The sequence below is a fragment of the Argiope bruennichi genome, chromosome 8 (genome assembly GCF_947563725.1).
Source record: "Argiope bruennichi chromosome 8, qqArgBrue1.1, whole genome shotgun sequence".
NCBI lineage: Eukaryota > Metazoa > Arthropoda > Arachnida > Araneae > Araneidae > Argiope > Argiope bruennichi.
In genome coordinates this window covers 78,879,114-78,892,886 of record NC_079158.1, presented here as the reverse complement: position 1 = coordinate 78,892,886, position 13,773 = coordinate 78,879,114, and the positions used below count along the sequence as shown (strand labels likewise).

The following is a 13,773-nucleotide window of genomic DNA, read 5'->3' as shown; positions in this document are numbered from 1 at the left end:
TAAAATAAAATAAATCCCTTATTTTGTAGCATCAAATTGGGGCAGGCATTAAAGGGGTCTTCTTTTAATAGACTTAATATATATTCTGTTTTTTTATATACTTGGATAAGTAGCTACATCTAATTATCAACATGCCATTAATAACGTAATTAACTAATTATTCCATCCTTCAATTGCACGTTTCCTTTCTTGATTCTGTGATTTCACTTTCTAATTCCGCATGAAACTAAAAAAAAAAAAAATCCCTTTTTCTATTTTTTTAACTATGGAATAAAATCACGGAGTTCCATTTTCCATAAAGCAATGGAAAAAGGATTGACTTTTATTGCAGCCATTAAATTTAATTTAAAAAAAATATTTTAAATATATTTTTAAAGTATCAAAATTTAAGGAAAAGTCTGAAAATAATTGAAAGGGCAAAAATGTTTTTTTTTTTAATTTTAAAATGATATTATAATTGTTATTTTTTGCAATCATACTATTCGAAAATGCACAAAAATGTATTTTTTAAAATTTTAAAATGGTATTAAAATTGCTTTTTTTTTTTGCAATCATACATTGGAAGATGTTGGGGAAAAACATAAGAATTTATTTTATTTTTTTATTTGATTAGAATTTAAAATTAAAAATTCGCTTCTAGGTAAAAAAAAGGCCCTGCTCTTTAAAGGCTATATGTGCCAAAATTGATAACTCTTGTTTGGACAACCTGATTTGAACGGCGCCAAAACACATGCATGCATATAGTTAAACATGTTTGAATATAAACACGCACCCTTGATGCACACGCATTTTCTAGGTCATTATTAATTAATATATGGAAATTCGAAACGTGAAAGGTTATGAGACATCTATAATTTAAGGGATAGCGAAGAAAACTAATTGGGGATTTGTATTTAAACAGACATATATATGATTTTTCAAATATCTACGCTATCAAATATGTAAATATCTACGCATTACATATGTATTAAATATTCAAAGAAATGTCAGAATTCTTTAAAGTGCATTTTCTTGCCAACGTTAAATGCATTAAATATTTACAACCAATGAACATTTCTATAAATTAAGCCATTTTTATTTTTATATATTTAAATTGAAATGACAAATTTGACTACGCTTAGGGATATTTGGGAAAAAGAGGAAGAAACCTGTTATATCTGACACTCACACTCGATATGGAAGTTTGTTAAATTTTTTGGGCAAAGACTATTTCAGGAAATTTTTATTAATTTGTTCTAGTAATTTTGTAGAAATTGATCTATAACTCGATTACGAATGAATTAATAATTCATATGAGATAAAACTGATACGGTAAACCGTAATTAATACGGAGTTCTGGGCACATTAATAATATAGGGCAAATGCACTAACATGAATGCAGTTATGACGAAAAGAATACATTGGCTAAATTTTTATATATATATTTTTTATTGTCATACACTGCATTTTTAATATTGTTTTCAACATTATGGCGTAACTTATTGATACCTTCTAGAATAATAAAGTAGTGACGGTGGAATAATATTGATAAGTATACATTTATTTTTTTACTACAGTTGGCTTAATTTCCTAAAACGAAATTGCCTTATATATTTGTTATCCTAACGTTATTACACTTTAGTCTTTGATGTAATATTTATTACCTAATTAGAACAGTACTGTTCAACGCTTGCATCTTTGCATTGTGCTTTAGACATTCAGAATGAAAAAAAAAAAAAAAAACTAATCAGAAATTTTATTTAAACTTAATTTGTCATATACAAATTAATAAATATTTTTTTTTATCCACAACTAAAAATTTATCAATAGAATGTTCACTACCCTATAATAGAGAACACCTTTTTTCGGATGATTCACTTTTTAATGCTGGTAAAAGGAATTAGTTAGAATAATGTGATATGTTCCCATTCATATTCTTCGAGGAAACTATTAAAAATTATCCTTTAAAAACTTTACAATAATAATTTTGCAAAAAGATGTGTATTTTCTCAGTCAGTTATGTATCATTATAAATAATATATAAATATTTATCTTTTACTCTTTTCAGAGATTTATCTTTACAAAGAAACTTCCATCTCATCTAGTTAAAATGAGGCCGATGATGTACAGCCAGCAAACAACAATGCCCATTTTGATGCACTGGCTTTTAGTACTGAATGCTTAAGTGCATATTGTATTCCTTTTTCCTAACTCCAAAAAGAGTGATAATTTTGAGATTATATGATACCTAATTTACTCCATATTTTCCCACGTGCCATTGCCAATGATCCTTATCATGAAAACTAAAGGTATACTTTACCCTAAGTGTACAAAGGTTTTAAAACTTCGGCCTCACCAGTTTAATTACTTCAACGATCTGCGATAATAAGAGGGATTATGTAAATATTTGAAGCGAAATTTGAGCTGATATTAAAGACGGTTGAGTGATTAATGGCTGAGGTAATTTTAGTGAAGCAGTATTGATTATTCTGAAAGTCACATTGACTCAATTGAGGGTAATCCTGAAAGTAGTAATAATTTAAATTGAGATCGAAGTAAACTGAAAGAAAGCAAAGACAGTATGGTGTCTGTAGGAGTGAAGACAAAGGGACATTCAAGTTGTAAAAATAGCTTTAAATATCAATAATTCTTTTTATTTTTTTAAAGGGAATCTTTATAAGTAATTTGTCAAATGCTATATATGCATAATATTAAAAAAACAGCATTCATTTTTCACAATTTACGGCATTTTCTGCATTTAGCTAATTTCGCACAAAGCTTGCATATTTATTCGTTTGAAATACATTCTTTAAAATGCTTTCAATGCTTTTATTAATTTATTAAATCTGTTATTTGTATTAATATAAAATACTTATTATGTTCTGCCCATTTTCATTACCATCTCAAAATAATTTTAAATCCTCAAAAGTAATATTTTTGTAGAGTACTTCTTCTACATCAAATTTTCAATTTTAGGTAACGGATTTCTACAGTTTTTTCAAGTATGATGATATTTACTAAAACTCATAAATCTATTGGTTGATTTAATTAAGTAATTAAAGTAGACTATTCCTTTCTTATTCTGAGAACATATTCAATCTTCTAATTTAAAAGTACTAAAATACCTAAAGGAATAAAAGTCGATTTAAGTGCACCATGAAATTTTTCACCCAATCTCGAAATAATGATAACCGTAACAGACAAACTGAGATGACAAATACGAATAAATGTCCAGGGTATTTTACTTTTTTTTTTAATTTTTAGGTAAATTCATTCAAAAATGTAAGAATGATTCTAAAGTGTTCATCAACATATCATCGATGGTAAGGATATTCAAATATCTATTCATCTTTTAATAATTTTATCAATCACTTTTTTTTATATTCAGATTATTGAAACTTATTTTATAGTTATGGCCGGAGTTACGTTTTAGTAAAAACATACAAATTTATTTTGTACAGAAAGACAATGAGTATTAAGGATAAAATATTTTAAATTTTCATGTATCTATAATGCATATCCTACAAAATATATCACTGTAATTTCAAAATCTTCGAAGAATATGTAGTCTGGCACGAATATATGAAAATAGCTTTTATAAATACTTTTATATATAAATACTTTTATATTTTATTATACTTTTATATATAAGTTAAGAATTGTCACTTAGAAACTGATAGTATGTGTAAAGAAAAATATTCTAAAATAACGCTATTTCCTGATATTTGTAATAAGTAATTTTAATCTTGTTGAGATAATAAAAATATATTCACAAAATTTTAATTAAAAAAATATGTTGAAAAATTTTGAATATCGGCATAAAAATAAAAAACTGGTTTATTTCCTCTAGAAAGTAAGTAACATTGCTGTAAGACTATTGAAGTAATTTTGCATTTAACATTGGTGATTGCAGTTGTAACATTTTAGATCATTTTTTTCTAAAAATATCTACTCTAATAAAGAATAATTTGTGTGTATGTTGAAACTACAGACCAGAAATTTTGGACTAAGGCTACCAAATTTGACAATATATATTTTTGAAAATTGAAATATGAAACAAGAAGCAAATTTTTGCAATTTTATTCAGAATTTCATTTTCTTAAATATCAATCTAAATTTTGGCATATTACCACTTCAAATATTATTGTACAAAACTAAATGTTACGCCGTTCCAAAATTTTAAAATTGTTTTTTTAAATTATAGCAATTTAATATTCGTAGCAATTTTTTATGTGCTTTGCATATTTTTAAATTAATTTTTTTTGCCTAATTTCCAACAATAGATTACATTGTTTGCTTGAAATTTAAACCATTTATAATTCGTTCATCAGATTTTGAATCACACATTTTTCTTTCATTATTGTGAGCTAGAGCAGATTCTTTTTAGTATATATTTATTGTATTAGACAAATAAATAATAAAGTTAAAATGTTTATAATAAAGTTAGACAATGTAAAATGTTAAAATAAATGATATACAAATGTAAATAAAGTTGAAACGCTATAAAACTTAGACGAATTCCACATTTATGTTTTTAATAATTCTGCCATGTTATGGAGTTGGTTGTCACTAATTAGGTTCGTTTAAACAGAGAGCAGAATTTATGGAAGAAAATTAATTTGCACGGCTTTAGTGTCTAAAAATTTGATTGAATCAGGGAGATGAATCTATATATATATGATTAAATTGAAATGAAGTGAAACCTTTATCTCTGACGAATCACCTATCGTAAAAGACGATTAGCAAATGAGTAAATATAGCAAAAATTTATTATTTATTTTAGAAAATGAATAATAGCCTATTTTTGCTTGTGTATATGTGCTACATCCCCATTTAATTCATAATTTAAAATATATGCTCATATTTGGGGAAATAACCAATTAAAATTCTTTTTACACTTTCATCAGAAAAGTATTGTTCTTGACCTTGAAAATTGTATTCAGTAAGGACATAATCTCCTTGCAGTGGCTCAAACGAAAGGAGAAAAGCAATATGAAGTCAGAACAATTTTTGAAACAAACCTACCTCCAAATAAAGTCAATGTAGCGAAGACGAATTCAGCATCAGTGGCTCCTGCATCATTCTGGGCTGATATCATAAGGTTGTACCAAGTTCCTGGAGTTAGTTCGGAAAGAAGCAATTTTCCAGTTTCTGGAAGAACATTATTGGAGACTAAGAACCACTCAGCTTCGGACAAAAGTTTGTACTTGACTTCGAAGTAAGATATCGGACATCCGCCGCTGTGCCAAGCGTCCAGACGTAGAGTGACGAAAGTTGAATTGATAATAAGAAAGGAATGCTTATCTGGAGCAACAGGGGCTACAAAATTGAATTAAGTAATTAGTAGAAACCTGTTTGTTTACAAATTAAATCTGCTAATAGCTTTCATAATGTATGTGCTAATTAAATAATTTATTGAAACGGAAATATAAAATATTTCAAATATTTTAATTCTATATACTTAATTATTAATGTAATGGAATTTCAAGTTTTTTCTCCCTTAAAATATATTCAAATTTATTGCGAAAATCCAATCAAACTATAAAAAGACAATTAACCTACAAGTAAACAATTATTAAAACTAATTTATTTTCGAATGAAATAAATTCAATACAGACACAATTTTTTTATGCTTTTTTTCTTTTTCTTAGAAAAATGAAACTGTAGTAATAGTCAAAACATCATTTTTAGTGGAAATATTGAGTAATAAAGGATTCCTACAATCCCATGCCTTCAATTACTTTTTTTGCACGTATGATATCTTTTTTCTATACACTGACATTTAATGTGAACATTCTGAAAGACTATGACTTCTTTTTAGAAGCTAAAATGTAACAATTAAAAACAATATAAAAACTACAATTGCTGAAATCAAACTACCTTTAAATGAAATCATTAAATTACATATTAATTTTGAGCATTCTTTTTTGCTCTTTTTTTAAAAAAAACGAATTTGTATGAATAAATATAAGAGAAAGTATTGTAATTTTCAAAACATCATTTTGATGAATCATCTGATTTGAACAGTTCCCGAGTCCACCGAAATAATTTTGGGGTTTTTTGTTGTATGGGTTTATACGATTGTACCATATGGGCCTGCTATATGGTTTATTAGGGGCTGTCATTTACATGTGGACATGATTACCCAAAAAAACTAAGATATAAATGGTAAAAGTTGTGTAAGGTTGTTATACCAAAGGCTTACACTTCTATCAAAATGCTAATAGAATTTGTCCCGTAAATATTCTGTCAACGTGTATGAGAACATAAAAAGTCTCTGCTCTAGATGAACGAAATTTGGCTTCTAGAATTTTTTTCCCGGATAGTTGTTTTTTAAAATTTTGGACAAGATCTGCAATTGACTGACTGTCTTCCTGTGAATTACCGAGATAACTCATAGCTCAACCAGTTATATAAATAAAAACTTGGTAAGTGTCTTGATATCAAAAATGTTGTCATATATCGTGATTTGGTCAGAACTGTTCTAAATACCCGTCAAATTTATGTATTATTATATTAATAATTATACATACATTAGAAAAAAATTATAATTATTTGAAAAATATGAATAAAACTTCATCACTTTCATATGAATAAAACTTGAAAACTTCAACTTTATTCATAACCTTATGAATAAACATTCATTATGATGTTTATTATTAATTATATAATTATAATAAACATATGCATAAACAACAGATGCATGATTTACACTGCGTAAAAAAAGTAGAATGACAGTCGTTTTCTGTAATTTTTTTATATTTTTATTCTGGTTAATAGATTATTATGTAGACTTTATTTAACAATGATTTCTATATTTTCATGTAAAAATGAAATAGCTACCACTTTTTTAATTTAGAAAGACGAGAATATATGATTTACAATATGTAAAATAAGTATAAGGTAACCTATTATGTATTTTTATTTGGTGAAATGTGCGAGAGTAGAAGAGAAAGTATACTCTTTTTTAAACTGTTTTTCTCAGGAAAACGTATTTTGTTAAAAATTTATCTGGTGCAATAATTTTAGATTGCCTTGTGGTATATCCTTAAATGATTTTCAAAAGGGTCAAATTGCTGCATATGAAAATGAAGGTAAATGTATTAGAAAGATAGCTCGTAGTCCCAATAAACAGATTCTAACTTTATTAAAAATCCAAACAGAAACGGAATAAGAAAAACGAGTAATAGACCTAAAATGTTAATTTCTCTTGGTGAAAGAAAATTTGCTCATGAGCTTAAAAAGAGTAGAGGTAAAAAAGTGTTGAAAAAGCTCGAAATCAAGCAGGATTTATTCATGTGTCGAAGCAAACTGTATACAACTACGGCCAAATGTCCAAAATATTCGTTTTCAATAAACGGAGGCACTATCTAAAGTGGAAACAAACACATATTAATAATCGTTTGTCTCGGGCTAAGGAACACATGTCATGGACCACAGAATGGACTTCTGTGATATTTTCAGATGAAAGAAAGTTTAATTTAGATAGTCCAGACGATTATCAATACTACTGGCATTTTCTGAAGAATGCAGAACAATATTATTCAACTAGACAAACGGGAGAAGGAAGTTTGATGATCTGGTTAGCAGTTGTTATGGAGGAAGAACAAGTGTGGTCTTTTTCAATGGTAGACAGAAGAATACAGACTACATTAATGTTCTGAATTCTGATCTTCTTCTTCATGACTCTAAATTAATAGGAGAACATAGGATGTTTCAACAAGATGGAGTTTCAATCCATACAGCCAATGGAGTTAAAAATTGGTTCGGTGCAAATAATTAGCGAGTTTTACCATGGCCAACTAAAGGTCCCGATTATTCTGAATATAGTAGAAAATATCTAGGCAATGCTGGTGGAAGTATATGCTGGTGGGAAACAGTTTGAATCACTCTCTGAGCTTCGAATGGCATTAAATACCTCATGGAATATTTTTTGTCAAACAGAAATCCAATCTTTGTATGATTAATTTCCAAACAGAATATTCGAAGTAATAAAAGCTAATGGAACGAGTATTCCTTACTAAAACAGTTTATATTTTGTTATTTTTATAACTGTTCTTCTACTTTTTTTACACGGCTTTATATGAAAAAACAAAACATTTTTCTTGTAATTTATACTTTATTTTTGAATAGCATGGTAATGATACTAATATTTTTTTTTCCTTTATTGATCTAAAAAATAATTCTTTAAAAATAATTGCAGTAAAAATAAAAAATAAAAAATATTCATATTTTTTTTTTAATTTTAAATATAGTGTCCTGCTTTTTTACACAGTGTATATGGCAATGTATATAAATTCTTATTCATATATTTTAATAATACTTTTCAAAATTATACGTATAATAAATCATATAAATATGAATAAACATTCATAATAAATAACAGCCTTATAAATAAACATTTTAATTATAAGAATAAACATTCTATGTTCCATTAGTATTCGAGAAACATAAGAGGATAATACACAGCATAAATATATGTTAATTGTCAGCTTTGTACTCTATTTATTATTCAATATCTGTAGAAATTAACAGATAAGAATACGTTATTATATTAAGAAAAATCAGTGAAACTTAGATAAAAGAATCAAGAGGTTTTTCCAGGCAGGCAGGATCCCATTATAGAATGTTTAAATAAAATAAGAAAACAAATATTAAATGACGCATTTAAAAAATAAACCGCATGCTCTTTATTTTTTAATAATAAAAAAGCAGCAAACTGATGTTGTTTTAATAGTTTTTTTATTTTAAGTAATTCATTGTTTTAGAGTTTTGAGATATTTTGTATAAATATTAACTGAGATAAATAAAATGAGATATTTTATACATAAATATTAACGGCAAAATAATGGGTATTATATGAAAAATATATGATGCCCAAAAAATATCTATTGCCATAACAGCACACTTGTATTGTACAATATTAAACGCATTTCTGTCTATTTTACAATATTGATAAATAGTAAAAGATATAATATTGTACAATATATTATGTTACCTGGGATGTAGGTATATTATATTTTAAATTTGTATTTGGATAAAGGGTTGCAATAACATCACACTTGTTAGATTTAGCTAACATCGCTTCCAACAACAAACTTTACCGTACATTTAACAGTGCCTTTACGCATCTCACTTTTTAGTAATGAAATAAAAGAAAATATGTAAAATGTGCAAACTAAAAATAGCTAAAAGAATACTGCATCAGAATTCATTGTGGAACTATGAGCCCATTATTTGATAATATAGAATTTTCTACACATAAGAAAACTTAATTTGTACTAGGGTTTGAAAGTAGAAATCTTATCACTTTATTTTTTTAGATATTCTTCTAAACATTGGTTCCATAGAAAATTGGGTTTTTTTCGTAATGAATCCTGTTTTTATGTCTCTTCTAACTTTACAGCGGTGAAATAGCATATATTTCGTGTAGAATGCAAGTAAAAAAATACAAAGTCATAAAGGGATTTCATGCACATGTTGTAGCAATGTATTGATTTCGGGATGATAAATAATCAAATGATTTTTATGCGCAGTTCAACAGAAAGCTCCAAAATACTCTATGTTATAAAGTAATAAAAATATTTATTTCGGTAACAAAGCATTTATCTGAATTATAATAAAATTGAAAGCTCTGTGCCACAATTTTCTATTTTATTTATAATATTTAAACTTCGTTCTTCCTTTAGTTAACTTTTATGCCATTTTAAATGATTCTTTGAAACAATCATTATTTTTTTAATTTTGTAAAAACATCATTATTTTGAAAGGAATATCGACTTAAATAGTCTTTCAAATAAGACACAAAACACAATAGATGGTAAATGCAATAATGAATAAAAAAAGAGCATTACTCATGGAGAAAACTGCTTTCATTTATATTTAAAAAAAGATTAGTAAAATCTATTTACTTTATCTTCTTAGAAAAAAAAAGTATTTGCTTACGAAAGCGTATTGAAATATTTCGCTGCACCTGATTTATATTTGTTTTATTAAAAATAATGTAATTAACTACTAGCTGTTTTAAATTTAAAGAAATATCTATTGTATGGCTGATTTCTATTCATTAGATAAAGGCATTTTCTATTATTTCTCAGAATATTTAAAAGCTTTTGCTGATATTTTGATTATTAATTTAAAATAGCTTCCCTTTTACTTTGTAAAATACGTGCTCATAAAAAGGAATTCCTTAATTAAAAGAGGAATGGTGTTTAAATTGAAAATAATGTATTCTTTGAATACAGAACTAATTATTGCAAATGAAAGTAATCAATTACTTGAAAGACAATAAAAAAAATATAGAGTTTTAATTAAAAATGTTGTAACTATTTTAAAATAGTGTGCTAAATTGAAAAAAAAAAGATTATTAGATGTAATTTATTTAGTTCAATCGTCACTTTCTGAAACATTTCTTTCTTTTTGAATTATTAGATTAAATTTTCGTTATTCAATTGAAGGTTGGATTTGAATATATATATATATATATATATATATATATATATATATATATATATATATATATATATATATATATATATATATATATTCAACAATAATTCAATAAATAATAAAAAAAAGTATGTTTTATAATACTTCTAAAATCTGTAAGCAGCATTTATTATAAAATGATTTTTATTTATTATTAAATGCTCTTGCTGTTTTGAATGGAAGATAAAAATTTATATATTTTTTTTCAATTTTTTACATGCATTATTTAATATTTTATATTCATTTATTTATAATGAATCGAAGCCTTATCATACAGATCTAGGAAATTCAATTTTTTTTCCTCTTATTATTGTATTATTTCTCTGATATAATTTAGTATTTAAATTCTTTGTATATTAGAACTGTTAAATAGTTTTAAAGGTATTAAACAGTAATTTTTAACTGAGATCCTAATAAAAAATCTTGCATATTTATTTGCTTGTATATATTTAATTTTACTTTTCCTTAATTAGGTAAAGTATATAATTCTTTCTCTCATTTTTCATATTGCTAAATTATAGAATATTTGTTAGTTTCTTTAAGAATTTAAAAATTCTCTTTTCTTCTTGCTAGAAAGGAAATAGTAATTATACAAAAATGTATTAAACTGACATGTTATTTCATAGCGTTTTAAAGAGTAGAAAAGAATCAAATATTGAAAATAAAATAAATGAAATGAAATAAAAATAAAAGACCATAAAACAATTTTCTTTTTTAGCCATCGAAAAACATTTCTGTATTTTCCCTCAATCCATTAACGACGACCGCAAAGACAGATATCGTAGTAAAAAAGGAAAATATTTTAGTCAAAAAAATTGACATAACTCAAAAATAAGTAAAACGAAAGTTCCAAACAAAACAGATTCTTTTATCTTGAAACAAAGTTCTGATTAACTGGTTAAAAGTTACCTCGCAGCATCTGTCATCTAAATATACACTCTCTCGCTTAAATTTATAATTAATTGAAGTGTGACAAAAAAAATTACGGAATCGACAAGCATTCAATGAACGTCAAATTAAAACTTTAATAACATTAAAATTTACTGTCAACAATTTCAAACTGAATGCAGATAATCAGAAACAAAATTAATTTTCAGAAATAATTTAATCAATATTGTTTGTTAAATTTCTTCATTTTTGTTTCTCATTGTTCAGTGTTTACTTGTCTAAGCCATATTGTTTCAAGGATATAAATTTCTAATTTGTAGTAATTTTTTAATTATAGACTAAAATTTGAATTATTACATTTTTAATATATTTTCTAGTTTCTATTACTACATTTTGTATCTATTCAACAATAATGATGAAAGATAACTTTCAATATGAATTATATCAGAGGACAAAGTTTCTATATTCTTTAAATTGTTAGTTTTGTTTTTTTCTTTCTGGTTTCTTTGAATATTTTAAAACATTGATCAACTGATAAATGAAATCATATTGAATAAAAATATCACTATATTGAATAAATACTAAAAAAAGTGTAAATTTCAGTTTAAATAAAAATCAAAAAGATTAGAATAATCTTCAGAAATAAACGCCGTTTAAAACTGCCTTTTAAAATACAGTAAGTGTTTTAAACGAAAACAATGTTGTTATTTTAAATGTTTTGCTAATTATTTTTTGAAAAGCAAGAAAGTTATTACAAATCCTGTGCAAGAATCAAAAATAAGTAATCTAAAATAAGTTCCAATTCTTGGAATTTTTGTTGCCAATGAACGCTTTCAAAGAACTGTGAAATAAAACAAATTCTTCTGTACAGTACCATACAGAAGAATTTGTTATTTAAAATGTAACAAATATTATCCATAAACATTTTCATATCTGAGTTATCATAAGATTTATTTTCATTCAAGTAAAAATATAATTCAATCAAAAGTATCGATATAAATCTAATCTAAATATCAAAATAACATCAAAATAGATTTATGTTGATTTCAATATTTGATTTTTTTATTGATAATATTAACCCATAATATTAAAACTTCGAAAAATTTCGACACTATTAATATGGAATTTTAATTCCATATTATATTCATGACATAAATATAATATGGTATTTTTTTATTGCCTAAGATTTTTATTTATTCTTTGCTATTTAATAGTCTTCTCAATATAATCTATAAATAGTGAAACCATTTGAATCCACGAAAGCAATCCTCCCATTTGCAATCCACTCAATACATTTTGTAATCATTTGCTTGCTTTAGAAAGCCAATTGATTACCTGCGAATACACTAATTTCCTCTTATCCCTTACATTTTGAGGCATTAGCTATCAAGATATCCGCTATCAGCAGAATGAGTTTGAAATGTTTGTCAAACCATCAGCGAACGCCAGCATACCTGTGCCTTCAGTCTTAACTTGTATTGCGTCAGACGGTTCACCTTCGCCCGCTTTATTGAAACTAGTGATCTGAACCTGATATCTAGTCCCGCATCTGAGAGGCTGCAGGACGTGATTAGTAATGTCCGGTGGTAGCCGATGCTCTGACCATTCGCCTTTGTCCTCTCTGTAATGCAAGATGTAACCTAAAAAAGAAAAAGAAATATGACTTGGCTACATTACAATAATATTTTATTACTTTTTAAATAATTAATTAATAGAAGGGAAATTATACAGTGCAAACCTTATTTTATTTAGAAAGCCGTGGCGTTAAAATGAAAATAATTTCTATAGATTATAAAAGAAAATAATTTTTGGTTCTTCTACAGAACATATGATTCTACAGAACATACGATTTGACCTAGGGCTATCAAACTTGACACATATAAAATTTTGGCGCTCTTAAGAGTAAGTTTTGCAAACTTATATTAAAAATAAAATTATTAATATTTTTACTTGGCATTTTAACATACTTAAATTATAACTCTTTCAAATATTACAGGCGAAACTTATTTTTATATTATTTTAAAATTTTAAAAGTTGTTCCTTTAATGACATATTTTTTGCTTCACATTTTTTTTCTGAATATTGGCAATATTTTAAAATATTTTGGGCATTATTTATAACAATATATTTCATTATTGCAATGAATTTTGAACTTTAAATGTTAGAATTTCTAATGTTATTTGAAGCTAAGGAGGGAAATTCAGTTTATATCAGCATAATTTTTATGATTAATAGAGGTACCAGAAAATGGAATTGCAAATTTATAATGTAAATATCATGTTATGAGTCTCTACTCTTTTAGAAATACTCATTTACACAATAATCAGAATAGTTTTAAAGGTAATAGAATAACGACTTCCATCTATCAAGTTTTAAAGCCTAATTTTACTTTTGTGGAGGAATAAGTGAAATAAACTA

General features: G+C 25.7%; 1 protein-coding gene across 5 annotated transcripts in view; it reads right to left on the bottom strand.

The window, feature by feature from the left end:
- Positions 1-13,773, bottom strand: part of LOC129981869 (cell adhesion molecule Dscam2-like) — a 614,065-nt gene that overhangs the window by 104,832 nt on the left and 495,460 nt on the right. For all 5 annotated transcript variants that reach the window (XM_056092905.1, XM_056092906.1, XM_056092909.1 and 2 more), the window contains exons 20-21: positions 12,810-12,995; positions 5,005-5,298 (exon numbers count right to left, since the gene is read on the bottom strand). In XM_056092905.1, the coding sequence (XP_055948880.1) occupies positions 5,005-5,298; positions 12,810-12,995 (480 nt within the window). The remainder of the gene's footprint in view (positions 1-5,004; positions 5,299-12,809; positions 12,996-13,773) is intronic.